The sequence below is a fragment of the Tenebrio molitor genome, chromosome 3 (assembly GCF_963966145.1).
Source record: "Tenebrio molitor chromosome 3, icTenMoli1.1, whole genome shotgun sequence".
Classification (NCBI taxonomy): Eukaryota; Metazoa; Arthropoda; class Insecta; order Coleoptera; family Tenebrionidae; genus Tenebrio; species Tenebrio molitor.
This window is the reverse complement of record NC_091048.1, coordinates 29717867-29744359: the sequence shown is the minus strand read 5'-3', so window position 1 is coordinate 29744359 and position 26493 is coordinate 29717867. Positions and strand designations below refer to the sequence as shown.

Here is a 26493-nt window from a genome sequence, read left to right as displayed (position 1 = left end):
GGGTGCGTTAATTTCGTGTAAAGGGGCCCCTTTTGACAGGGTCGGTCGTGACTTTAGCCACCGCCATCTATTTTTGCCGGACATGTCTGTTCGAATGACAGTGCTTTTCTAGACAACTAATATGGCGGGTGCAATGTTGTTTGAAAGAGCGCAATCTGTTTCCAATTCGAACCACGACAAATTATTGAAATTGAAACGTGACAGTGAAGACCCGGACAATGACGAAGAGAACATCAGAAACAAGGAGCAGGACATCCTCAACCTGGGCGAGCAGTACAAGAAAGAGGGTAAGGCCAAGGAACTCGCGGACCTGATCAAAGCCACCAGACCCTTCCTGAGCATGATAAGCAAGGCGAAGGCGGCGAAGCTGGTGCGCTCTCTGGTCGACTTCTTCCTGGACCTGGAGGCCGGCATCGGCATCGAGGTGCAGCTGTGCAAAGAGTGCATCGAGTGGGCCAAGGAGGAGCGGCGGACCTTCCTGCGGCAGTCGCTGGAGGCGCGCCTGATCGCCCTCTACTTCGACACGGGCATGTTCACCGAGGCGCTGCAGCTCGGCTCGACGCTCCTCAAGGAGCTGAAGAAGCTCGACGACAAGAACCTGCTGGTGGAGGTGCAGTTGCTCGAGAGCAAGACATATCACGCATTGAGCAACCTGCCGAAGGCGCGCGCCGCCCTCACCTCCGCGCGGACGACGGCCAACGCGATCTACTGCCCCCCGAAGATGCAAGCCGCGCTCGACCTCCAATCGGGCATCCTGCACGCGGCCGACGAGAAGGACTTCAAAACCGCCTATTCGTACTTCTACGAGGCGTTCGAGGGCTTCGACAGCGTCGAGTCCCCCAAAGCGCTCACCGCCCTCAAGTACATGCTCCTCTCTAAGATCATGCTCAACAACCCTGAAGACGTACAACAGATCGTGAGCGGCAAACTGGCCATCAAGTACGCCGGCCGCGACATCGACGCCATGAAGGCGGTCGCGCAAGCATCGCACAAAAGGTCCCTCGCCGACTTCCAGCTCGCCGTCAAACAGTTCAAGCACGAGCTGGAGGACGACGTCATCGTCAGGGCGCACTTGGGCACACTCTACGACAACATGCTCGAACAGAACCTCTGCCGCATCATTGAGCCTTACTCGAGGGTCCAGGTGGACTACGTCGCAAAAACGATAAAGCTCCCCATGCCGCAAGTCGAGAAGAAGCTCTCCCAGATGATTCTGGACGCCAAATTCCACGGCATCTTGGACCAAGGCGAAGGTGAGTCAACACCACCACCAACCCAGCCCCAATTTTTTTTTAATGCAAATTTTACCCTTCCAGGTGTCTTAATCGTGTTTGAAGAAACACCTGTAGATAAAACGTACGAAATGGCGCTAGAAACAATACAGAGTATGAGCAAAGTAGTAGATACGCTTTATCAAAAGGCTAAAAAGTTGTCATAGGCTATTTGTAATTATTATTATTTAAAAAAAAGAAAAATAAAGTAAAACAGACTGTATTTTTCCTACATTTGAGAATTTTACCTTTACTCCGTGTTATTAACAAACACCCCGACCCCCTACTCCTTGATTAACTCTTAGGTGTACATAAATCTATTAACATATTCTTCAAGGATCTTGGGTTTTTAACCGAATAAACTGCTTTTTAAGAGATCGGCATTTTCCCCAATAAATTAGACTACTTTGTGCGATTGCTGTGTGTTTTGTCTCGATTGTTGAATGATAACAGTGGAAAAAAACAAGTTTTTCATTCGAGTTGTATTTTGATAATTATGCTTAAAACGATTGTAAAAAGAACACAATAAAATGATTATTTATAGAAACAGTTCACGTTGGTTTTCTTTTGGTCTTCTTCCCCTTCCTCTTTGTCTTCATCACCTAAAAAACGCAACGTCATTTATGAGGCGTAATACGCAAAAATACCTTTGTGTTAGTGAATAAATTGGTGCGCGCGGCTGACTCATCTACTATACCGGGTCTCGCAGAAAATGACTCATTCGGCACATTTCGAATAGGTGGCGGTGTCGAGGTCACGTGACAACAAACTGGAAAATTCCATTACGTCCAGCGAAACCGACTTATCACGACTTGGCAACGATTTGTGTTTTCATCGCTTTGTTAGATTTCTCCGGCGAGCAGGCATCAAAACACGAACATTCCTTTAAGGATGCAAAAAAAATACTTTTATTTATAGTCGAGGGTGGTTTATTTTGGGCCGACAGCGTGGGAGACTTCACACGTATGACAGACGCTTGGTTGGCGCCAAAATGGACCAATCAAAACGCGGCTTTGTCGACGAACCAATCGGCGTGTCCGCACTTGCGTCACGTGTCAAACGAAATCTGCAGGTAGTAGGCGCGCCACGATGACACTTGTCAACGTACTATTTTCGACGATTCAAAATGATGAACAGTTTAAAATTTCTCTTGTTTAGAACCGGTCTGTCAAGACTTCAGACATGCCTGTGGCGCCACCACCACTCTACCGACTCGTTCCTCACCGGCTCCTCGTCCGCGTACATCGAAGACATGTACAACGCCTGGCTGAGGGACCCGAAGAGCGTGCACATCTCTTGGGACTCGTACTTTCGACACACCACGCAAGGGTCGAGCGGGGCTTACCACCCGCCCCCGAACCTCGCCCCTTTGGATGACGTCCTCGCCACGTCCTTCGCCGCCAAACAGGTGCCGTCCAGTTTCTTCCCGGACACCCCGCCCTCCACCGCGCGCGTTTTCGACGACAAAGTGATCGAGGACCACTTGGCGGTCCAGGCGGTGATCAGGAGCTACCAGGCGCGCGGCCACCTCGTGGCCAAAGTGGATCCTCTGGGTATTATGCACACCGATAAGTCTTGGCTGGCCGCGGACAGGACGGGCTCTCCGCCTTCCGACATCATAAAAAACTACAAGCTGGAGGACATGGACAAGGTGTACAAGTTGCCGCACAGCACCTTCATCGGGGGCGCCGAGAACAAGTTGTCCTTGCGCGAGATCATGCGCCGGTTGGAGCAGGCTTACTGTCAACACATAGGGGTGGAGTACATGTACATCGACAACTTGACGGAACGCAACTTCATCCGGCAGCGACTGGAGCCTCCGGGAGTTCTCAACCGCACTCCGGAACAGAAGAAACGAACTATGAAACGCTTGATCCGAACCTTCGAGTTCGAGAACTTCTTGGCGAGGAAGTGGGCCAGCGACAAGCGATTCGGCATCGAAGGATGCGAAGTCTTCATCGCCGCGCTCAAGCAGATCATCGACAAGGCGAGCGAGTTGGGTGTGGACCACTTCTTCATCGGCATGTCTCACAGAGGGCGCCTCAACGTCCTGACCAACGTCTGTCGAAAACCCCTCTACCAACTGTTCAGCCAGTTCGTGCCTCTGGAACCTGCCGATTTGGGTTCCGGCGATGTGAAGTACCACTTCGGGAGCCACACCGAGCGCACGAACCGAGTGACCCAAAAGCACATCAAGCTGACGTTGTTGGCCAACCCTTCGCACCTGGAGTGCGTCAACGCGGTGGTTCTGGGGAGGACCAGAGCGGAACAGTTTTACAAAGGCGACACCGAAGGCAAGAAGAGCATGGCGATCATGATCCACGGAGACGCCGCCTTCTGCGGGCAAGGAATCAACTACGAGAACCTCGGCTTGTCGAACCTCCCCTGTTACACCACCCACGGGAGCATCTGCATCATCATCAACAACCAGATCGGGTTCACCACGGATCCGAGGTTCTCCAGGTCGTCCAGGTACTGCTCCGATTTGGGGCGCGTGGTCAACGCCCCGATTTTTCACGTGAACGCCGACGACCCCGAGAGCGTGATGCACGTCTGCAACATAGCGGCAGAGTGGAGAGCCACTTTCCGCAAAGACGTCGTCATAGACCTGGTGGGGTACCGGCGGTACGGCCACAACGAGTCCGACGAACCGATGTTCACCCAACCCATGATGTACACGAAGATCAAGCGTCTGACTCCCGTCCACAAGAAGTACGCCCAACAACTGGTCCAGGAGAAGGTGGTGACCGCCGACGATGTGAAAGTCGTGCAGACCAAGTACACCAAAATTTTGGAAGAGGAATATCACAAGTCGACGCAACAGACGCAGGTCCACTTCACGGACTGGTTGGACTCGCCTTGGAGCGGCTTCTTCGAGGGGAAGGACAAGTTCAAGGTGGCCCCGACAGGGGTCCCCGAAGAGACGCTGGTCCACATCGGGACGAAATTCTCGACGCCGCCGCCCGCCAATCTGGACTTTGTGCTGCATAAGGGCTTGCAGCGCATGCTGGGCCATCGTCTCGCCATGGTGAAGAAGCGCACGCTCGACTGGAGCATCGCCGAGGCCCTGGCTTTCGGCAGTCTGGTCAAGGAGGGCATCCACGTGAGGCTGTCCGGCGAGGACGTCGAACGCGGCACCTTCTCGCACCGCCACCACGTCCTCCACCACCAGACCGTCGACAAGGTGGTCTACGAGCCCCTCAGCCACTTGTACCCCGACCAGGCGCGCTACACCGTCTGCAACAGCTCGCTCTCCGAGTACGGCGTGTTGGGTTTCGAGATCGGCTACGCGCAGGCTAACCCCCACGCTCTGGTGATGTGGGAAGCGCAGTTCGGCGACTTCTTCAACGTGGCCCAGTGCCTCTTCGACCAGTTCCTGGCCCCGGGTCAGAGCAAGTGGGTGCGGCAGAACGGCCTCGTCGTGCTGCTCCCCCACGGGTTCGACGGGATGGGGCCCGAACACTCGTGCGCCCACCCCGAGCGCTTCCTCATGGCGTGCGACGACGACCCCCACGTCATCCCACCCCTGGGCCCCGATTTCGCCATAAAACAGCTGTACGACTGCAACTGGATCGTCGCCAATTGTTCCACCCCCGCCAATTTCTTCCACATCATGCGCCGACAAGTGGCCATGGCTTTCCGCAAACCCATGATACTCTTCACCCCGAAGCATCTGCTGAGGTTCGCCGCCTGCAAGAGCTCGTTCGACGATTTGCACGTCGGGACGGAATTCAAGAGGGCGATTCCGGAGCAGGGCGAGGCCAGTCAGAACGCGCAGAACGTCAAGAAGTTGATTTTCTGCACGGGACAGGTGTATTACTTTATTGTGGAAGTGAGACACGCGCACAAGCTCGAGAAGGAGATCGCCGTGTCGAGGATCGAGCAGATGTCGCCGTTTCCGTACGACCTGGTGGCGGCGGAGTTAGACAAATATCCAAACGCGAAGGTGGTGTGGGCTCAAGAAGAACCCAAGAACATGGGGCCTTATTTCTACATTGCGCCCAGATTGGATACCCTCCTGAAGAAAACACGCGACGTCCACTACGAGGGGAGAGCACCGTCGGCGTCGCCGGCGACCGGAAACAAGGCACAACACCGCAAAGAGGTGGAAGCGATGCAAAAAGACTTCATGTCGTTGTAAAATCTGATTTGTTCGGCGTCCAGTAAAAGAAAAATAACCAGTCAAATTGACAGTAGTTCACATCACTCGTACAGTAGTTTAAACTGACTCGAGTCGAGTAGGTCAATCGACCCGCCACTTATTTCGTGCTTTTTGACTCTCAACTAAGCGAATTCGTTCGTTGGGCCCCCACGACTATACTCACAGATTTGCGATTTAATCCTTGAGCGATGTCTACATCAAAACCATGGAAAACTGCAGGAATCTGATTGTGATTCTCGTGAGCTGGCAGAATATAATTCACATCAATTGGTAACCAATTCTGTCTGGCTTGGAAGTCTACACCGGTCTCCTCGCACTCAGCGTGTAAATTAAATGCGTTTGCGGTACTAAAATTCGATCACAGATCATCACAATCCGGCAAAATCGAAAACTTACTCGTCGTCGCATTGTTTCATCACCGAGACGAACGACTCGTGTTTGGGGAGGTGCTGCAAGATGTAGTTCCCACAGTTTAATTTGACCAGTTCGCTCAACACTTTCTGTAAAACCCCCAAACCTAGGATGGGTTTGTAGTCGTGTTGCGTGACCGCCTCGGAAAACACTTTCTGTATTGTACACTTCTCAACTGAGATTATTTCGGACATGGGGGAGTAAATTCTAGCTGAAAGTTACAATTGCAGGGGTGGAAATGCGTGCAAGTGTATTTACCTCGGTAGAGGTTGGAATACAGTCGGAAGAAAAGAGTCGTCCAATCGCGCGCCAGTTCGCTCTTGGACGCGACGTTGGCGCCATACTGGAGTTGTTGCTCTATTTTTGGCCTCACTACTACGGGGTACAGGACACCTCCCTCTGCGTCCTGCAAGAAAGAAGTGAAGACTTTCTTGCGGTCAAATCCACCATTACCTCGCAAGCGTCGAGTTTACAGCGCACCAAAAGATTGATTTCTTCATCTTTGATTTGGTTCTTCATTAGTGTGTTTTGACTGGTGGTCTTCTTTACGTTCCAGGTTCTATAGTTGACGTTGTGGTGTATTGTCCTATTCTTCGTTTGCACAATCGATCCGTCTTCTGTATTTTCTGCAACTGGTGCTTCAGTATTGTCTTCACCGCTTTCTTTAGGTTCTACTGCAGTTTCGGTCTCAATTGGAGTCTCTTCAAACGGATAACTGAAAAAAAAATTGCCAAAAAATACACCAAAAAAAATCAACAAATCTCACTTGAAAGCTTCATATTGACAAAAATTCAATTTGAGAAGCCGCTTGTAAGCGTAATAGTTTAAATCAGATATACTGGGATTCACTTTTGGTAACACTTTGTCAACAAAAACAATTTTTTTCTTGCTGATACCACCATCGCTGTTGTTGATTTCGATTTCTTTCACTACGACCGGAATTATCCACTTGGTTCTGGTATTGGTGTAATCAATAATCTGTTTTAAACCGCTTGAAGAGATGACGATATCAAATTTGTGGTTTTGGAGCAATTTTGGAATATTTTCGTCTTGGCTGACTAAAATAAAAAAAAAATTGTTATTTGAACAACTACATAGTTATGAAAGTCATACTTTTTTTCATGAATTTGCAGATTGATTAACGAGGGCGTAGCCCGAGTTAATTAAGCAAATAAGTGAAAAAAAAACATACTTTCATAACGTGTTGTACACACTACTTTTTTTGCATATCGAAAAAAGTTGAGAAATTTGGTCTAAAAGGATTTATGAAAAATTACAACAAAAAAAGGTATGCTTTGACAATGACCTCCAAAGAGATCGAATGAAATGATGCAAAAAAGTGCTACTTTCACTACGATTTTGGGTGTAAAAAAGTGCCACTTTCATTACGATATGCAAAAAACAATTTTTTCATCTTTATTTTCCAATGACTAACAAACCCGGTAATTTGGAGTTTACTAAAACTGAATCTGAAATTTTTTGCAAAACGTTGAGTCTCAATAAGGTCGGTTCCTTGAGATTTGGATGAGCAAACCTCGCCAGAGTTCCCTACCAAAAAAAAAAAAAAAAATTACAAAATAAGATTTCGAGGTGGTACTTTCAAGTACCGTTTCGAGTGCTAGCCCAACGTGCTGAAAATCAACGGTGGCCTCACTTTCGTCGTAATTCAAGCAAACAGTGCAAACTTCTTGGTAGTACTGTGGATAGTCCAAATACTTCGCGATACTGCGCTTCAAGTTTTCCCACGAATAATTGTAAATTCCCTTTTTCGTCCTCAATCGCTTGTCTTTATGCTTCATCCATATGTTCTTCACGTGTTCAAGAAAATTTCTGTTTTCTTCAAGTATCTTCGGTTGACACTCCTACAGTCATAACATATTCCAACACGGCTCAAAACCGCGAATTATACCTACATTATACAATTTTAAACCGTACTTTTCCCTCTCAGTCAACAAATCGTGTTTTTTTCCACTCTGGAGTAATTTTACGGCAGCTAAACAGTGCCGTTTTTGCGCTTTGGTCAAGAGGGATCTGCGACGAATCAAGTGATAATATTTCAAACCGGGGACGTGTTTTTCTTTGGCGAGGTGCAATTTCACCTTTTTCTTGGGTTGAACCCGCAGGGGCTTGTTGAAACTTTTGAAAATGTAACAATCTGACGCCGCTTCTTCGCTCAAAAAATGTTGCTCGAGATCTTCATCGGTGACGTTTTTACGCCTACGAACGCAATATACTCATTGTTACATAAAAAATACCCACCCAGACTTACCAAGTTAATTTTACAAACTCATTCATGTTTGTTTAAAAAAAAGTGAGGTTAAGTAACGCCTAGTCATGTCTGTCTATCTACGATAGATTTAAATTCTGAGATCAACTTCTGAATTACTGTACTTTAAATCAATATAACATAATTGGGGTCAAAAGTGTCTATCTTCGATGAAAATGCTCCGAAAATATTTTCACTAACCGCCAACATTTAAATTTGATCTACTCGTAGGTTTTTTAAATGTCTATTTTAACTACTGTCACTTTAATGTTTACATCGATTGTGTTCATTTATTGCTGTGTATCGTTAAATTCCATTTGATTTGATAATTTGGTCCCAATGAGTAAGATGCTTTCGTCGATGGTGAAGGAGCACCAGGCCAAACAAGTAGCCAAGAAGGAAATCCAAGGTAACTGACTGATCCCCAAGTCTCTTTATAAAACTTCAAATTGCAGAAACCAAGCGAAAAGATGCGTGTGCGGCTGCCAGCGACTTGACTCAAGCCCTCGTGGACCATCTCAACGTGGGGTGAGTCAAACTGCACTGCTCAGACCACTTTTTCAAGCGCCGGTTTCAGAGTGGCTCAAGCATACCTAAACCAGAAGAAATTGGATGCTGAAGCTAAACAGTTGCACGCGAGCGCGACAAATTTTTCCAAACAGACCCAACAGTGGCTGACTCTTGTGGAGACTTTCAGCTGTGCACTGAAAGAGATTGGGGATGTGGAGAATTGGGCCAAGTCTATAGAGGGGGACGTGAGGACGATCTCCACCGCGCTCGAAATTGTCTACAAAAACTCCCAAGAAGCGTCTCAGAGTCAATGACTTGTGCTTGACGTTGTGATATTTTTTGTAATTTGGTTAAGTTGTACAATAAAGTTAGGTTAAGGGATTAATGTTAAAAGGCGCGGCTGGAGTTTGATTAATTCTTATCCACTTGAACGATTTGCGACTTTCTAATTTGCGTGGTTCACCGTGAAAACTCAGTCTTCCGCAACCCGCAATACATGAAACATGGTTCGATGCCGTGCCACGTTTGTTTCATGTTTGGCACCGAGTCTGGTCTTTTTGTGTTTTATATTGAGTGAGATTGGGGCCCAGTCGACGGTGCCATGGTACGAAAATCTTCCGGCGGTGGCGATGGACTACAAGGTCCACATAGATCCGGGCAAAGAGGACTGCTACTTTCAATATGTTAATCCCGGAGCCACTTTTTACGTCAGTTTCCAAGTAAGTACGGCTAGTTTTTAGTCAACAGCGTAGAGAACTACTCGTTAAAAGCGATTAAATCACATTTTACAATTATAACCCCTTATCAAGAACTTGTAAAAACCGAGATAGCATGTAAACAATCACAGACGTAACAAACGTGGATTGTCGCAGGTGGTGAGAGGTGGGGATGGCATGGCGGGCTTCGCGGTACGACATCCGTCCGGACAGATCGTGCATCCGTACCAGTGGAAGCCCAACAGCGAGTACCAAGACCAAACGTCGACAGGAGGGTACTACTCGGTATGTATAGACAACCAGTTTTCGAGGTTTGCCGCCAAACTCGTCAACATCTACCTGACCGTGGTGCGGTACGACTTGTGGGACAAGTACACGAAGGAGCTCGACGAGCTGAACATGAACATGGAGAATTTCACGGTGAGATCTGCGCGGGAGGAAGTGTGGAGGTTGTATTTTGATTTGTAGAGTGCTATCGTGACCGTCGATCGAAACATCAACGACATCCTACAGTACCAGCACCACTCAAGGGCGCGTGAAGCGTGGGACTTCAACTTGCTGCAAGACAACAACTCGTACGTTGTGCGCTGGTCTATCATCCAGATAATCGTGATCGCCGCCACGACCGCCGTACAAGTCTACTTTGTGAGGAAGTTGTTTGACATCAAGGGCGGAAGCAGCAGGTCCAGGATCTAGACGCGAGATCTGTTATGTATTTATTTTTTTATACAAACTTCATTCGAGGCTGTTCGTGCTAGATTAGGTCCCAGTACGTAAGAGAAACGACGAAATTAAAAAATAGATTAATAAATTTTATTTTGTATTCCTCTATTATATACATTTTGTTCATGTTATCTGATACAATTCAATAAAAACATATTTGATATCACTACCTTTGTTGTCTATAAAATTCATAACATAAATTATATAAAAAACACAATCTTATTTCGTTTTTAAATAGTTCTCCGAAAAAGCCAACAATCGATATCTTTGTTTCAAATTTCTCGACCGGACGTGCGGGTTCGCCACTTCCGTGGTGTAGTTCGCGGGGAACCAGCCAGTCTGGCCATCTCGCATTCTCTCTCCGTGGTACCAACCTGAAAGTCAAAAGTTACCAAAGGATTCACCACACTATCGAGACCACTACCATCCGCCATTTTGCGGAGGACGTTGATGGTGTCACCTCTGGACAGCGCCAATTCGTCCGGTTGACTAGCTGGGTAAGCGTGAATGGCAGTTACTTGCGGACAGTCCCAACACTCGTACAAAGTCTCGTCCGGGTCCTCGGATTTAGGGGGCGAAAAGGCCTCGACCCAGCGCTCCTTGTCGCTTTCGCTGCTACAAGACAACAACTACGACAAATACAAGTTGGGGAGAGAAACAACAAGCTGCGGGCCACTCACGAATTCGACAGTCTTTTCGTTCTGGTTTTCCAAAATCGTGAGGAAAAGTAGGTGCCTGCCTTGGGCGTCTTTCGTCGGTAACGAGGCTAACATGTCCGTACTGTTGAGCTCAACTAGATTCCGGGGGCAGTAGTGGACGACAGAGTACAAATTTTCACTGTAAAGTACCTCGATTTAGTAACTTTTGATGCACGGGGTTGGCATCAGTGCGGTTAATGACATTGCCCAACACGGCGTCTTTTACGAAACGTTGGGTGTTAAATGACGAATTTGAGTGAAAAATCATGAAAAACCGACACAGATGTGTTCGCGGCGTCGACTTTTGGTGAGTCTTGTCCAAATTTCTAACCTCAATCTCGCCCGTCACGAAACAAAAAAAAAACGGCCCCCTTACCTTTTTGGCTTGGTCACAATCAGCAAATCATTGAACAGGAATAAATGTAGAGTGATTTTCACGAATCGTTTGCCGAAAGTTAATTTAATCTCGTCGGATCGTTGTTGCATGTGTGTTACACTACCAGATCGAATCAGCCACCTGCCCTCTGAAATTATTTCTACAGGGGGCACCCCTTTGCCGAATTCCAGTTGCGTGATGATTTTTCGCATTTCATTTTCGCGTTCTTTGCGGCGTGCGCCTTCGTTACACTGATTCACGATCTGGAAGGAAATTTTTACAAAATGGGGGTTGCTGGGGTTGCGTCTTACTGTGTTGAGAGTGGCGAGAGAATATTGACACGTCAAGTACTCGGAGTCTTGGGGCGAGAGACGTTTCAAAACGGCGTCGGCCAGGAGCGGCCATCTTGTTATCCTCTGCATTGGTAACATTAAAAATGAGTATAGGGTCAAGGATTGACAAGTTGAGCTGGATTCTAGTTGCCTAAGGAGCTCCACAAAGGATGGTTTTTCCCTAAAAGGACAAATTTAATATCGTTCAGTTTTTTTCTGTACTGATAGATAAGTATCAAGCTGTTGACAGAAGTACCTTTCTAGACAAGTCAACTTACTTAAGTCCTCTTAGCGTCTCATCTAGAAGAATTTGGTTCTCACAGTACGACACGTAAACGTGAAAATTCTCTTCGGCGTGTTTTTGGACGATGTCGCAGACTCCATGGAGGAGAATATTTTCCTGCCAACACTTCTCCAAGTCGTAGATGAGCTTCTCCGAACAGACTTTCACAGCCTCGACTTTGCCGAACAAAGTGTCAAACTCCTCCTTGCTCAACATTTCGGAGTTGGCCAAATTTTTGATGAAGTGATTGTAGAGAACATTGAGAGAGTTCAAGTAGGACGCTTCAGAAGTGATCATTTCGAATTTTGCTTCTTGGATCTTCTTCTGATGAGTACTCAGAGTACCTGCGCCGCAAAATTAGAACAAATCGGAAAAAACAAACGAGACACGTACTCAAGACTGAAGACTGGATCACTTCGGGAATTTCACACCACAGAGTCCTGGAAATGTTCAAGGAATTTTTACTAGGAGTGACCAGTTCCATGGCGGACGGTCGCGAAGACAACCGCGATTCGGAGTTGCTGTCGCCGACTTCTTCGTACCCGTCGGAGTCAAAATCGGAACTACCGTCCTGACAAACGGACTGAAAAAAACTCTTCAACATCCGGAGCGTTTGAGATTTTGCAAACAAACCTCGAGTACTGCGGCGTCGTAGAACTGGTACAGAGGCTCGTCCTGCAGCCTGAGCTGTATGTCCGGCGCTAGATTCGTGAGGGATTGGTCCTTCTTCGTTTCGGTGCTGCTGAAACTGTTGATGCTGTCGTTGTAGTAATCGGTGCCGTTCTTGAGATTGTAGTACTCTTCGTTATTGTCCTGGTTGATAAAATCGTCGGGTTTGATCGAGACGTTAGTGGTGTTGCCGCTGTTCTCCGCCGAGCTAGTACTAGGCGTGCTCCTCGACGTCTGGTACAACCCTACTTCTGCGTACCAGAAGGTGTTAGACCTTCTAGGCGTATTATTTTCCGAGTTTTTGAACAATCCGACTTCCGCATACCACGACGTCGACCGTTTGTCCTTCTTCGGTTTGTTGACGGGAACAGGAGGAGGCGGACTCTGCGGCCTCATTATAACCTTCGAATTCCTCTGTACAGGTGACAGCGACGCTCCACTGTCTCTCTCCGATTCGTTATTGTCGATATCAATGTCTCCGGTGAGATAAAACGTGCTCTTGGGCTTGTTGTCCAGATTCGTGGTGAGTTCGCTCGCCGACTCCGCACTCAAAGACATGCTCCTTCGGAACTTGTTCAAGAAACCCTTCCTGGGGAGACTCTTCGTTTCGGGTTGTTCTTGAGGGCACTCGCACTGCGGCTCTTCGGCCGGGATGATTTCGGGACTAGATTTGGTGTGGTCTTTCTTGGTCATGTCCAGGTCCGTTCGAGATTTGCGTTTGGTCATGCGACTGAGCGACTTGCTGATGTCGTTCTTGGTCAAGGACCAGTTGCGACGCAGCTTTCGCATGTGTTTGCCCGCGGTGGCGGCCAGCCTGGTCAAGACGTAGGTCTGGTTGTTGGGGGGCTCGGGGAGTTGGTGGTTTCCGATGTCCAAGCCGCTGTCGTTCTGCAAGAGGAGTTAGAACGGGGAGGCGAGAGGAGGAAGACTCACCGAGTTGACTTTGGTGAAGGAGCTGTCCGAATCCGAGTCGCTGTCGAAGGAGTCGTAGTCGTCGTCTTGACATTCCTCCTTGGAGTTGTTGCAGAGGCTCTCGTAGAGGTGGTCTGGGTCGCTGTCGGGACCTGCAAGATCGCACGTCAAAAATCTTCCCCTGGGGCTGTTGGTATTAATTGGTCGCGGTGGCCAAAGAAGGACACCTTGCGAAACCGATTACAACCTAGATACATATCAATTTGTGCAAGTCTTGACGCAATAGTAGCGGTTTTATCCCAAATTTTATGAGCGGCTAAGCGTGGGTGAGTTTTCGCTTGGATTTCCATCGCATTTCTCCAAGCGAGTTTACGTTAATAGAGGTAATTAACAGTTTGTTGGAATAATAGACTAGTACTGCCACCGCAACTATCTCGAACAACGCAATTAGCCCAACCAATTAATTTCTTCACACCGGGAAAACGCTGTTAATTGGAGTTTTCTCTTTAGAGGGTCCCAACCTATGTAAAAGCTGATCTCCTGGCTCTCCAGACTCTCCTCGAAAATCCTGCTCCTGATCTTCGGAATGTCTCTGGAGTTCCGGATCGCCTCCCCGAGACTGACCCTGTCGACCTCTTCGTCGTCTTGGTCTTCCCCCATCGACACCTCCTCCATGACACTCTTCAAGTTGTCGTCGGTGTAGTCCAGATAGACTCTGGTGGGCGACGAGACGAAGACCCTGTCCCCGACATGTCTCCTGGGTCTCCTCCACGTCGTGGGTGCGGACCTGGGGGGCGGTACCGGGACCGAACTCTCTGGTCTTCGTCCTGAGGTCGACGAAACGGAGCGTCTGTGACGTGGATTTTCCCCGACGCTCATCATAACACTTCCATATTAAATAATCACCGGAGCGTATTACGGATTTATTGGCAACATCCCGAGACACTTCTTATTGTGCAACCTTCGGCGACGAAATGACATCACTCCACATCCCACACGAAAAATTCCACCGCCAAGAGGTCGAAACAATTGGAAAAATCGATCGAAAGTCAGCCGGAACGCACCACACTCGCGGCAGTACCGCTCGGTACTGAACAACGAAAAACTTTCACTGAACGGATGCACTTAATTACGTGGTGCTTGTGTCGGAATCGATGGGTTTTCGATGGAAACGCGTCGATTTTGGCACGGACAGTTTCGATTGTTTTGGGTACGACAGGACAAAGGCTGTCGCCGACGGTTTCGCCTTCTTTGGACGGTGTTTTGTGGTGAGCAACGACTCATTCCGGACACGACGAAACACGAGTACCCACGATTTGTACAATTCCACCGTTTGTCATTGAATTATAGCAACCTGCTCCGCACCTTGAACAACAACAAAAACTCGGAGGGATTGGGCAACTGCAATTACGCCATTTTTTACCGTCCGGGTCACAACAGACCCAAATCCTCTCTAATTCGAAGCGCGAGAAATTTTTTATTCGGAAGTGACAGCAACAACTCTTCCAGATAATCAACGCGCCATGAAAATTCATCGCTGCTCCCTTTTCATCGCACATTAATTTTGCTCACGTGCCCGCGCTTTGTTCGTGCACTTGCTTAAATTTCCACTTGATTATCGGAATTTCATCGGCGAAAGTTGTCAAGTGTATGATAAAAATATGTAATTAGTCGCTGGCGAGGAAAAAGATGCAACAGGAAGTAAATTAAAATAATTACTACACCTGGTGTATGTAAATTTTTGAGTGAGCAGAAACCAGACACCATTGGTCCCTACTTATCTCTACTCTCAGACAATTAACAATCGTAAACGTTTTGACCTTAACCTAAGGTTTTCTTGTTGACGCGAGATATGTCTACAACACAAAGAAGATCGTTCTCAGGATTTCTAAGTACGGGAAAACGTGAGTACTCGCAATTATCATTTTGGAGGAGAAAAATATGATGTCACAGTGTTGTAACTGAGCTGGCACTACAATGGACACAATTTTAATTTGAAAGAAACGACTTAATCAAGAAAAACCGGAAATGCGTCCACAATCCCAATGACAATATTCTTTTGCTCCAAAAAACATGGATCGTGTCCTACTAGAAGCGCAAAAACTCTTCATCAGCTGCATTGAATGCTTAAATATCGTAGAAAGTGTACGAGCTCGTTGCAAAACAATCATGGCGCATGTACCATAATACCTTGAAGGACCAAAAATACTCACACTGCTCCGTTGGTAATTTCCTCGGCGACTTGGACCACTGCTCCCGGAACTGTCGCGACCATCCAGTTGTTTTCTTCTTTTGGCGTTCACGAATTCTGCAAATCGACAACTTTCAAAAATAATAAATTCACCGTGGAAACAAATTTATTCCAAATCAAAGAATCTGATTTTTACAATTCATAACCGATATTTCTGCAAGATTTAACACTTTCACCGCCTCGGCAAACCACAAGGAAGAATGCCTTCGCCAAATTGGGTATTGTTAACACGTTCCCTTCTACAACAACACTTTTAGAATTTTAAGCTTCCTAATTTATTTCACTTTCATTTGTAATTGCAGTTTTATGCACCAGTGAAAAGTATCAAATTGGAGAAAAAAGAAGCGACTCGTATGAAACTAAACGAGATTTTTGTGCGAGTTATGCAACCAAGAATACACGTTTGTGTGTCGAGTATACGTGTACGGTTCAAGGACGTCGCGTCGCGCTTTCCTTATTTACATCAAATTATCCTTTAATAAAAAAGTTCCTTGAAATTAAAAATAACAGGCGGTTATGGACAAACATTTCCTGCAGCGTTAAACATAATAAAAATGTTGTGTGCGCGCCAATCAAGTGTAGATTTCCACAAGACTGGTCTCATCTTCTAGAAAAATCTCCGATTCTGTTGAAATTTGAATGAAATCTTTATGGACGTCACGAGAACCGGTCGGTTGCCCTGAGCGGCGATCGCGGCAATTATATTCCGTTTAAGGTTAAGCAAACAGACATTAGCTGGTCGGTTGCGAGAGAAGAAGATTATAAATTTTGATAAGTGCAACCATTAACTGAAGAAATGCACCTCCTTTCTATTTGTTTTTATGCTGTGACACTTTCGAGCCTAATTCGGAACTTTCCGAGCAACCTGGTCTCGTAAATATTTGGTTGTGCGAGAGATAAAGCCATCCTTGAGGAAAAAACTCGTAGCACTTACATGATCACTTCCGAATTGTTGTTGTCGTTATCTTCGTTGTCGGTCACGTCCACCCAATCGTCGCTGCGATCGCTCGTGCTCAGGTCGCTCGTGGCCTTGCCGCTGTAGGGGTTGCCCCCGTCGTCGCCCCACCCCACCAGACTCGCCCTCCCGTACAAGCTGTTGCTCTGCTGGTCCGACGAGATGAGCGAGTCGCGATTGGATCCACCCTGCCTGATCTGGCACCCGTAGATGCTCTCGTAGGTGCTCTCGTTGGACTTGGACTCGGCGTTGTAGATGGACTCGTAGCAGTTGGACACGTTCTCCCCGTTCTGTATGGTGCAGTAGCTGCTCCTCGAGGGCGGCCGCGGCGGCAGGGGTTCGAGTTGCTGGCGGCGGGGCAGCAGCGGCGGAGGCAGCGTCTCGTAGATGTTCTCTTTCCGCGAGGTGCACACCTCGTACCCGTCGTCCCCTTCGCAGTACTCGTAACTGTGGCTGACGGTGTCTTCGTCGCGGCTCACGTTCAGCTCTTCGTAGATCTTCTCTTCGGGGGGCGACTTCTTGAAGGTTTTCTTCGGGGGGCTGGGCGGCTGGGACACCCGCGGAGGGACCAGCGGGGATGGGTCGACGAAGTCGTAGAGGTCGCGCCAGTCGTCTTTGGACGACGACGGCGACTTGTCCTGGTTGATGCTCCACAGGAAGGAGGTGTTGGGCTTGATGACCACTGTCTCTTCAGATCTGGTGACTTTGAGGGTCTGGGGCGGGGACAGTTTGGGCTCGGGGGTTTCGTACATGGACTCGCATCGTCTCTGAGGAGTTTGTACTGGTTCGTCGTCAGTCTTGTCTTGGATTTTCGCCAGAGCCGGCTTCCTTTCAGGCACTTTGGGTTTTGGCACTATTGGGTTAGGTACTGAAGATTCGGAGTTGCGCCGTTCGAAGATCTCGATGGCCGCCCGGACCGGAGACGGCTTCGGGGGCGGCTGGGGCCCATCCCCGATCGAAAGCGTGTCAGGTCTGGCTTGTTCGCTGGCTTCTACACAATCTACTTTGGCACTGACACACGTTTGGTCGTTGGTTTTGCGTTTGATCACCGGTTTTCTCTTCACTATCACTATCTCCTTCTCGTCCAGGTTGGCCGGTTTCGTCTTGACACTAGGTTTCCGGACCACGCTTTTCGCACTGGTTTTCCTCGCCACTTTGTCACTATCGAGGCTTCTTTGGCTGTTGACGCGTTTCACGAACTCCCTAAACTTGGGCTGCTCCAGTATCGAGTTCTTGTCGTGGATCATCCCGTTGAACTTCTTGGTCAGCTCGGCGACCTTGCTGGCGTTGATCGTGGCCATCTTGGGGGTGCTGGACGGGTTCCGGCGGTAGATCGAGGCGGTCTTCTTGATTTTGAAGCTGATCTTCTTGGCGGGGGTTCGTCGAGGCTCATGGTTGGGCTCTACGGTGGCTTCCTTTTCTTCATCGTTGCCGATGGAGCGCAGGAAGGCCTTCCTGGATTCCGACAGGTTCTCGCGCAGCTTTTGCGAGTGCAAAAACGAAGAGTTCTTTCCTCTCGGGACTTCCAACAGATGCAAAGGACCTAGAGGGTCCAGCGACGACGGATGCTCCCACTGAACTGGGTTCAAGTGAGTTGCCATCGTTCTGTAAATAACGGGGGATACAATTTTCCTATCTTATCTTGGTTTATTGATGTTGTTTCAGATGTTAACGATTTATAACGTTACGATGTTGCGTAAACGCACAGAACTAGTGCAAAGAAAGGAATGTAATAAGTGTTTAAAAATATGTTATGACAACAATGGAAATGGATGATTACTTGTGTTGTCGTAACGCTACACTTCATTGTTACCACTGATTGGCTATCTGTTAACTGCTCATATAGAGGATGTTGTCACGTCACTGACTGACTTCCCGCAGCCCAGAAAACAATCAGTCAGTCAACACTATTCCAAATATTTTTACCAATAATTTCGTTATCAAACCGCGCGATTATTCCACCTTAAACCGGCAATAAAATGCCAACGTCAGTCGATTTATTGACTTGTGACAACAATGCTCACCGGAACGAAACGATCCAGGTCAGACCAATCGAAAAAAGCTAGTTTTGGTCGAGTTTCTGACAACTTTTTTTCATTTCGGAAAACTACCAACGAACACAGCGCACCATTGTAACGAACTAATCACACTGGTACCACTCAGGTACTCGAGTTTCTTCATCATTATAAATTCAGATTTGGTCGCGACATAATCGAACACAAACACTGATGCGTGAGTACGCAGGGAACTGTCTAGTTATGGCAATTTCTACAGATTCGCTTGCAAGTCAGGTACTATCGATGTCACTTTCTATATTTTCATCGTTGCGCCAGAGGAAACTAAAGTGTTACTTCGTCCAGACCAAGGGAAGTCGGTACTTCCTGATGGATTTTCATTTCTGGACCAAAGGAACTGGGTACTTCAAAAAATCCAACAAAAGCACAAAAATACTCATCAGAATCATAAAAAAATCACATAAAACACTCAGAGTCTCGGAGTGTCATTGAGTATCTCTGTGTGTGATTTTTATAGAGTTTTTTCCTCTGGTCGAGGAATGAAAAGCCATTTTGGACTGATGGATTTTATTTTTTATTCATTTTAATCAAGTAGAAGTACTAGAAGTACTCCTTGACAGGGAAGAGCGGAACCACTCCGAATTGAAAGTGACGTTCGTAATTGAATCGAATTAGGGAAATCGGGAGAGCAATTAATTAACGTAATTGACAGTCGATTAGCATAAACGAATTGGTGTTGAATGGCGTTTCGTCACGTGGGCAATTTGTCGACCTCTGTTGTTATTGTTCGGAGCGACCTCCGCGGTTGGGAAAATTCAGCAGAATTAGAAATGTCCGAGTCGCTTTTCGACCAGAATACCGAACGGTCTACACGGTCTCCATTAAAATTCCGCCGGCGTCAGATCTGTACTTACACGAGGCCACTAAACTCTTTTATTCGAATCCGACGTGTCGCGGGGTCGCATGGTTGGCACTTGCGAAATCCTGCAACAAAACAAAGTGTTATCAATGATGCGATCGCGTTTGACGTCATTGTCGTTGATGTTTTCGCTTAATTAATCGAAAAGTGTAGTTACTAGTTAGTCACCGGATCACGAAATGGCGCATCGACCTGTCCTAATTCGTCACATTAGTTTTATCAGAATATCTCGGTAGCGCGTAGACCTACTTTACTTAAGCCACTGATAAGAGTCATAGTTTGATTCAGGTAATCCGGGGAGAGATCTTCGGAGGGGTCAGTTCTGGATTTCTCTCGATCTCCGAAACAAGACCACACAAACAGCAATCGATAAATTTACATAAATTTCTCCGAGCCGGGTCTGTTACTTTGAAGCTCGTGCACGACGCGGGAAAAAATCATCTGTATCTGTAACCCATTTCCCCAAGTCCCTTTCACCTACGCAGAGAATGTTATTAATTGGACGGGTCGTGTCCATTCTCGATTTTTTCAGCTCCACCTCGATGCACCGATTTCGTCGCCTCGACGAGTACCAAGCCCAAAAACTTCCCGACTCTTTATAGACTACAATCGAGCCCGATGAAATATGCACGACCCGTAGCATCCTCTCGCCTTAGGTGCCGGCCTTCGCGCACCTTCGCGTCTTCCTCCAAAACGTCTCGATTCCGCTCCAGTTGCCGCCGCCAAACGTTCCGGTGGCGTTTGTGGTCTTCCGATTCTCACCAATTCGCGGTTTCAAAATCGGAACGTTGAACTCTCGTCTCCGCTAACAGAGCAGAAGTTTTTAATTGATTCTTCTGGGCGAATCGTTACGTAAATGTGCACGGAATGTGGAGTGGTACCACCCTGTGACTCATTCACCTGCTGCAAGAAGTACGCCGGAGGAATGCGTCTCGTACAGATGGGCGCGTGAATCATCTCTCTTCCAGAAAGCGGTACCACCATGGTAATTTGTGAGCTAGGCTCGCATAATCGAGGGGCGTCGATGAAGATTCATTCCGAAAGTAGCAAAACATTCTTCTGGGCGCGACTCGCTCCCAACAGCCAATTATTAAATCCCAGTTGCATTCTTCTTGGTACTTTTTTACAGAAAACGCATTCAAGGTCGCAACAATAATGATAGTGACGATGACGAGTTATCCGATTCAAAACCACAAACTTTTGTTTATCTGCAAGTACCTACTATTCCCGGGTTTATTTATAATTGTTGCTAATTCATATTTAATGGATTACTTTTAAATGATTTGTCGGGAAATGGTCTTATCTATAGTGTCTGAATCAGCCACGACCTAGAGATAATTAAAAATCAAAATAGTACTGTCAGGACAAACTACTGTAATGATTGTTGAGCCCACGGGGACGATAGCAAGCCATAAAGATAAGAAACAACAACAAAGAATGAATAATGGATAGGTCGAAACTTATCGAAGAATTAGAATAAAATGGGTTTAAATATGTTTTCTCATATTTGATGGTCAAATGGTCCAATATTATTTGGAGAAGAATAAAGTGTTTGCTTGGAGAATCGTAGTTTGAACAAGACATTGCAAATTCACACACTGTAGATTCTCCGAACTTTTGTAACTGGATTAAAAATGACTCACTTTTTTTTTAATTTTTACAAAATCTTACCGGAAAGCTTGACTAGTTCTGTTCAACAGGATGATGTAACTACCCACACTAAAAGAAAAAGAGATACCGGTCATACCCAAGTTTACACGACCAGATAGCGAGCAAAACTATTACAAGAATTCTTCAGGTAGTTTTTGACATTTTTGAATTTTTTTCAAAATTTTGAAATCACAAATTGAATAATTTTTTGGTAATGCAGGTTCCAGCACCGGAGAGGCGCACAAAATGTCATATTTTAGTAATGTCCATGGCATTCCTTTAATTTTTTCAGAATTTTACCTTGAAGGTTGTATCGGGTGTTTATTTCAATTTCTCCTCAAAGTTGGCGTTGAAGAATCGATTGTGAACGCACCACAGATTACAGATCACGGATCAGCTGTTTAACTTTCACCTCACTTTTTGCTTTCTTTGTGTTTTTACTTTGCAGACTGACAAGTGGTGCGTTCACAATTGACTCTTCAACGCCAACTTTGAGGAGAAATTTAGATGAACACCCGATATATTGTTATTTAGTAGAATAAAGTAAAATTGAGTTGGCTTTATCCTGGTTCCTTGGGACGTTTGTCGATTGATAATTGGCTGCACTGTTATTGTCAAAGTTGTCATTATGAGCGTTTAAATAATAATTATTAAAATGTTTCTAGAATAATACTGTAGAATAAAGTAACTGCAGATCACAAGAGAGGAAGAGAAACTGTAAAGTCCATTCAAAAATCAAAAAAACACCACCTGTTGCTTTAGGTTGGTAAAATTTAAAAAACCCTAGGTAGTTATTTTTTCTTTCAATGTTTGTAACTATAAATTATGACATTTGATTCAAAATAAAATTCAATTGCTTGGAATTTCGTTCAAATTGTTTTATTATTGCTCAATACGATTCACTTATTTATTAATCTTTATTATTTTTGCTTAAACATGCCCAGAAAAACAAGACACTTAATAAATACTTAACCTCAAAATTACAATTCTCACCAAATTATACACTAAACAGCGTTGCCGATAGTAATTATCGAGGAAAATGCGACGTTGGTGGTTTTTTGATTTTTGAATGGACTTTAGGTGATAAGATTTTCGAAATGCAATGTATAGATTTTCCAAAATGTTCAAATTAAAATTTAATAGGGTAGTGCAGATTCACCTCCAATTTTTTACGATTCAATCTCTTTTTCGAAAATTTGTAATTACGGCGTGATCAAGAATGACTGAATCTGTTGGTAACAATGAAAATTTGAATGATTTTGGTACCACTGTAATCTAAACGCATTTCCGGTTGTCAGCTTTGACAGTGTTGAAAGGAAATTTGAAATTTACCATCAAAGGTTCATTTTTGTAATATAGTCGTTTTCAATGACATTCGTGCTGTCAGTGTCATTTTTAATATGTTGATTCAGATTGTACACACAAATTCATAACCAGTATTCAGAGTATAAGCAAATCCTAGTTAAAAAAATGTCAAACAACAAATTGAGGTTATGATAAAAGAAAATTTATATTTCGTGAAACATCAACAACAAAGAATAAAACTCCATCTTCAACATGGTGTAAAACATGGTTAAACTAAGTCATCCTCGGAATCCGAATCAGATTACATGTTTTCTTTGATTTGTCGGAAATGATACATAATAATTTGAATTTGACAATGCCGCCTATGACAGTATGTTGGCATCACTTGTTGTTTCAGCGTAGTAATTTTGAATTTCCTAATTTGGCAATTTAGCTTGACGCGGCAAATTGACAAATTCAAATTATTTTCTATAATTTCAAACAAATCAAAGAAAACATGTAGTCTGATTTGGATTCCGAGGATGACCTAGTTTAACCATGTTTTTTTACACCATGTTAAAAACTGAATTTTATTATTTGTTGTTAATGTTTGACGAAATAGCAATTTTTTTAACATAACCTCAATTTCTTGTTTGACATTTTTTTAACTAGGATTTGCTTATACTCTGAATTTGTATGGTACGGTCGGTGGACAAATAAAACTGGGACACTTAAAATTTAATCTATGTAAATCAGACCATTGAATTGTCACTATATTTGTCAGTGTCTATATAATATGTCATACCAAAGTTAACCTATTTGTGATAAAGCCGTAATTAAACGATGCAAATTTGTAAATTTTGACTTATGTGATTGTCATTTTTATCCCAGTTTTATTTGTCCATCGACTGTACAATCTTCACCAACATATTAAAAATGACACTGGCAGCACTATACAGGGTGATTCATCTTTTACCGCCGGTGGCAAAATTGACCTTAAAAATTATAATTTCGTTTTCATATTTTGCAGACCTAATTTATTATTCATAAGGCACATAATATCGAAAAATGGAATTTATAAGTTAATTAGGTCAAATTTTGGCATTTTCTCAATTATTAGTTGTTTAATTTATTCAACCTTTTGGCATATGCACACTCAGGTATTTTCACACAATTTTAACATGTTAAATTAATTCTAGCATATGGTATTATTGAAATAAACGCATTTTGATATTTAAATTTGTATTTGCTTCATGATTTACGACATAATGTACCAATATCTTAACAATAAGATCTATTGGGGATCTTTATTGCCACCGCAGTGGGTCCTTTACAACTCTATTCGTAAAATCGAACAAATTCACCTAAGCAGGTCAGTTTTACAGGGTAGTCATTGTTAAAGAAAATTTACAACACTAAAGGTCAACGAGTACCAATAAAAGCAATTTTTCCATTAAAATCGATTTAATTCAAAAACTATCAAACATTTTTCGAAACGGATTGCAGATATTGATTTTATAGGCCATTAGCCACATTCTGATGCAAAAATTTAAACATGAAAATGTTTTAAAAAACAGTTTTTTATAAATATCTGCTCATAAAAAAAACTTTTTTTGAAATAAATTATACCGGCCGAAATTATACCCTGTATACAGTCTATTTTTTAATCAAAGAACCACAACACCGCAATTTACACCAAAAATAGAGCTGACAACATTGTACACTTTTGACATAGCGTGAAAAATCTCATCATATAAAAATGGAGGTTATTAGAGATATTAGTAGCGCGGCATGTTAATAAAGTTAATAACAACTAATAACAACTAATTTGAGAGTTTAATAAATGTCTTACTTTGCGAGGCATTTTTAATAACACGTTCAAAATTTAATTTAAATGACAGGCGTTGACTGGAATAGCCAATAGATATCATTAAATTCCCTGAATTTAGTAAAATTTTATATTTGCAAACCTAAATCAACAGGTCGTGGTTCTTTAATTAAAAAACAAACTATATCATAAACATAACCGACATAACCTAAATTTGTTTAACGTCGTGTCAAGTTAAAACATCCGGTCTTCCGGTCAGTGCCAATTATCAGACAAAAAAACACCAATATTTTTCAATTGTTTCATTGCCAACAGACTCAGTCATTGTTGATCACGCTGTAGAAGTCGTCACATCCAAAAAGGCACCTGAACCGTCAGCTTAATTCACGAACAGATTTTTCAAAAACTGGCAAATTTATGAAAATGAAAAATGTTTTGAAAATCGTCAACAACTGCAACTTTTTTCTTCTAAACGTTTGTTGAAAGACGGTAACACTATCGCAATAACATCTCCCCTTGGCAGTTACCGCACTGTCGATTGAGACATTATCGCAAAAATTTCCAGGATCTTCTCGAATGTCAGATGCAAATCACCGCGCCAGAATTTGCAATTGCAGTCAAGGCCACGGCTGTCTTTCAAAATAGTGACAAATGAGTGTAATCGTGATGTCGTCAAGGTCCCCTGATTCCAACGAGCCAAGAACTGAAGAATTTCTCACAATTAAAAATCTCATTCTTGATTTTCACAGAAACCAGCAGAGGTATAACTGTCGATTTCACACGTGCCCTCGCACCTTCTAATCATGATTGATAGCTTTTAATCCGACCCGAGCCAAACTTTCCTCCACGATTAATAATTTTTCTATGCAAATTCGTGTTCCCGCATTTCGCTATCGCTGAAAACACGACGCAAAAATGTCTGTCTTTCCCACAAATTACAAGATTCCAAAGTCACGAAAGTGCACAGCTTCAATTATTTTTCACTCAATTGCACAATTGCCGCGTTCACTTTCGCCCCGATTTCTTTGACCACCGTGTATGCAGTGGGCACTAACCTCCGCTAATTAACTGTCTTCATCACAAAGACTCGTTGTTTGCGCTCAACTTTCTCATCACCGTCCAGACCTTTAAATTATTTTTAATTGGAACAGGACTTCAGCATAAGTCTGGAAACTGCTGTGCGGTTATTGAATCATTATCACTCAAGGACCTACTTTCGCAACGGTTTGATCAGTGAATCACGGCAATGTTTGTCCAACAGTCCCAAAGACAAGAAGTGGAGTGTGATCGCCAAGGAGTGGCTCCTGAGGCTGCACCGTGCATACCTAATGGTTGCGGTCCTTGCGAAATCGGTACGAACTGGGACAGATTCGTCGGAATTGACGTCAACTTGTCCCGTTCCGGTCGACCTGGTTGATATGCGACCGCGGTCCCTCTAGGAAGTGGTGTTATATAAGAGCCAACCCGCACGCAACCTCCCGGGGAAAATTGATTCGCCAGTTGCGGAACGGCGATCTCTTCACTTTCGATTGGAGGATAAGAAGAAAGTACCATAGAATTTGCAGCGAATGATGTAATCGAGAAGGAATAACAACAATCATGAGAAACGTCACTCTTGGCAATTAGTATAAATAGAAACAAGAATTTTAGCCTTCGCGGCTGTGTTTTGTAACAAAGACTTGCGAAACTGTCGGCATGAATTGCCCCTTTTTGCGCTGCAATGTCAACAAACTGTTCTGTTGCCGCGTCGGCGTTTACTGTTTTACAACAAATAAATATGAATAGTTGATAATGAGCGGTGTGGAGACGGCGTCACGTGACGCTCCAGGTCCAACGAGTGGTCTCGGGGAACAGCTGATCGTGGCACGGGTGGATTCGTCGCGATCATTTCGCACAATCGATCGCTAATTAAAAGCGGAAGCAGTAGCGCCCCCAATTGAACTTAGCGAATTGTTTTCAATTGAACAGCAACGGTCGGCACCGTTGGACTCGGCTCGGGCCTCACCTTGGACTTGTCACATCGTTATCCTGACGTGGAGCGGCTTTTCGTCACAAAACACCAACACCACGAACCTGTCCGCCGAAGGGCACTGTTGCCTTCAAGAGCGACCGAAGTGTGTCTTATTGAACCGGATGCACGCCGATAAAACTGTTAATGGCATATTTCGCGCGTCGGCCACCGAACGACTGAAATGCTATACTGTTGTTTGACATTTACTCGTTTTTCTTCGGCGAACGACGGAGTCGGAATCAGCCCCGGCC

The 26493-nt window shown here is 45.0% G+C and overlaps 5 protein-coding genes and 1 pseudogene across 8 annotated transcripts; 4 read left to right on the top strand and 2 right to left on the bottom strand.

The window, feature by feature from the left end:
• Positions 1–70: 70 nt before the first annotated feature.
• LOC138125536 (uncharacterized) lies at positions 71–8255 on the bottom strand. 3 transcript variants are annotated; one of them, XR_011157481.1, is made up of 11 exons: positions 8114–8255; positions 7758–8061; positions 7452–7706; positions 7284–7392; positions 6611–6902; positions 6298–6559; positions 6103–6250; positions 5830–6055; positions 5597–5780; positions 1969–2154; positions 71–1873 (listed from the first exon to the last, which is right to left on the bottom strand). XR_011157481.1 is itself a non-coding variant. In XM_069040911.1 (10 exons), exons 1-10 carry the CDS (start codon positions 8137–8139, stop codon positions 1823–1825), a joined length of 1857 nt encoding a protein of 618 aa, XP_068897012.1. In that variant the 5' UTR covers positions 8140–8255; the 3' UTR covers positions 71–1822. The 3 variants fall into 3 exon arrangements, 2 of the variants coding, with proteins under 2 accessions (XP_068897012.1, XP_068897011.1); XM_069040911.1 differs by lacking the exon at positions 1969–2154; XM_069040910.1 differs by lacking the exon at positions 71–1873 and having other exon boundaries at positions 1880–2154.
• Positions 122–1823, top strand: Rpn6 (regulatory particle non-ATPase 6). Its single transcript, XM_069040919.1, has 2 exons — positions 122–1253; positions 1317–1823. Exons 1-2 carry the CDS (start codon positions 122–124, stop codon positions 1436–1438), a joined length of 1254 nt encoding a protein of 417 aa, XP_068897020.1. The 3' UTR covers positions 1439–1823.
• On the top strand, positions 2154–5458 carry LOC138125532 (2-oxoglutarate dehydrogenase complex component E1 pseudogene; annotated as a pseudogene).
• Positions 8256–8306: 51 nt separating the features above from the next.
• Blos1 (biogenesis of lysosome-related organelles complex 1 subunit 1) lies at positions 8307–9017 on the top strand. Its single transcript, XM_069040930.1, has 3 exons — positions 8307–8519; positions 8566–8638; positions 8688–9017. The coding sequence occupies exons 1-3, from the start codon at positions 8450–8452 to the stop codon at positions 8932–8934; spliced, it is 390 nt and encodes a 129-aa protein (XP_068897031.1). The 5' UTR covers positions 8307–8449; the 3' UTR covers positions 8935–9017.
• A 58-nt stretch (positions 9018–9075) lies between these two features.
• Positions 9076–10225, top strand: loj (logjam). The gene is made up of 3 exons (XM_069040924.1): positions 9076–9339; positions 9493–9756; positions 9805–10225. The coding sequence occupies exons 1-3, from the start codon at positions 9124–9126 to the stop codon at positions 10030–10032; spliced, it is 708 nt and encodes a 235-aa protein (XP_068897025.1). The 5' UTR covers positions 9076–9123; the 3' UTR covers positions 10033–10225.
• Exn (Ephexin) lies at positions 10128–26455 on the bottom strand. Of its 2 annotated transcripts, XM_069040904.1 has the most exons (13): positions 26237–26455; positions 19465–19534; positions 16515–18140; positions 15543–15637; positions 13351–13481; positions 12382–13305; positions 12142–12331; positions 11744–12092; positions 11445–11646; positions 11134–11396; positions 10740–10896; positions 10484–10688; positions 10128–10433 (listed from the first exon to the last, which is right to left on the bottom strand). In XM_069040904.1, the coding sequence occupies exons 3-13, from the start codon at positions 18134–18136 to the stop codon at positions 10279–10281; spliced, it is 4293 nt and encodes a 1430-aa protein (XP_068897005.1). In that variant the 5' UTR covers positions 18137–18140; positions 19465–19534; positions 26237–26455; the 3' UTR covers positions 10128–10278. The 2 variants fall into 2 exon arrangements, with proteins under 2 accessions (XP_068897005.1, XP_068897006.1); XM_069040905.1 differs by lacking the exon at positions 19465–19534.
• Between the last annotated feature and the right edge of the window lie 38 nt (positions 26456–26493).

Excerpts from the sequence above, each read along its gene's own strand:
- Rpn6 (XM_069040919.1), top strand. The coding sequence starts at position 122 with ATGGCGGGTGCAATGTTGTTTGAAAGAGCGCAATCTGTTTCCAATTCG. Across the intron at positions 1,254-1,316 it reads CATCTTGGACCAAGGCGAAG|GTGTCTTAATCGTGTTTGAA; the intron begins GTGAGTCAACAC and ends TTACCCTTCCAG.
- LOC138125536 (XM_069040910.1), bottom strand. The coding sequence starts at position 8,139 with ATGAATGAGTTTGTAAAATTAACTTG. Across the intron at positions 8,062-8,113 it reads GAGTTTGTAAAATTAACTTG|GCGTAAAAACGTCACCGATG; the intron begins GTAAGTCTGGGT and ends TTGCGTTCGTAG. Across the intron at positions 6,560-6,610 it reads TGTCAATATGAAGCTTTCAA|TTATCCGTTTGAAGAGACTC; the intron begins GTGAGATTTGTT and ends TTTTTTTTTCAG.
- Blos1 (XM_069040930.1), top strand. The coding sequence starts at position 8,450 with ATGAGTAAGATGCTTTCGTCGATGGTGAAGGAGCACCAGGCCAAACAA. Across the intron at positions 8,520-8,565 it reads AGCCAAGAAGGAAATCCAAG|AAACCAAGCGAAAAGATGCG; the intron begins GTAACTGACTGA and ends TTCAAATTGCAG. Across the intron at positions 8,639-8,687 it reads GTGGACCATCTCAACGTGGG|AGTGGCTCAAGCATACCTAA; the intron begins GTGAGTCAAACT and ends CGCCGGTTTCAG.
- loj (XM_069040924.1), top strand. The coding sequence starts at position 9,124 with ATGGTTCGATGCCGTGCCACGTTTGTTTCATGTTTGGCACCGAGTCTG. Across the intron at positions 9,340-9,492 it reads CTTTTTACGTCAGTTTCCAA|GTGGTGAGAGGTGGGGATGG; the intron begins GTAAGTACGGCT and ends GGATTGTCGCAG. Across the intron at positions 9,757-9,804 it reads TGAACATGGAGAATTTCACG|AGTGCTATCGTGACCGTCGA; the intron begins GTGAGATCTGCG and ends TTTGATTTGTAG.
- Exn (XM_069040904.1), bottom strand. The coding sequence starts at position 18,136 with ATGGCAACTCACTTGAACCCAGTTCAGTGGGAGCATCCGTCGTCGCTG. Across the intron at positions 12,093-12,141 it reads GATCCAGTCTTCAGTCTTGA|GTACTCTGAGTACTCATCAG; the intron begins GTACGTGTCTCG and ends TTTGCGGCGCAG. Across the intron at positions 10,689-10,739 it reads ACGAAAAGACTGTCGAATTC|TTGTTGTCTTGTAGCAGCGA; the intron begins GTGAGTGGCCCG and ends TATTTGTCGTAG.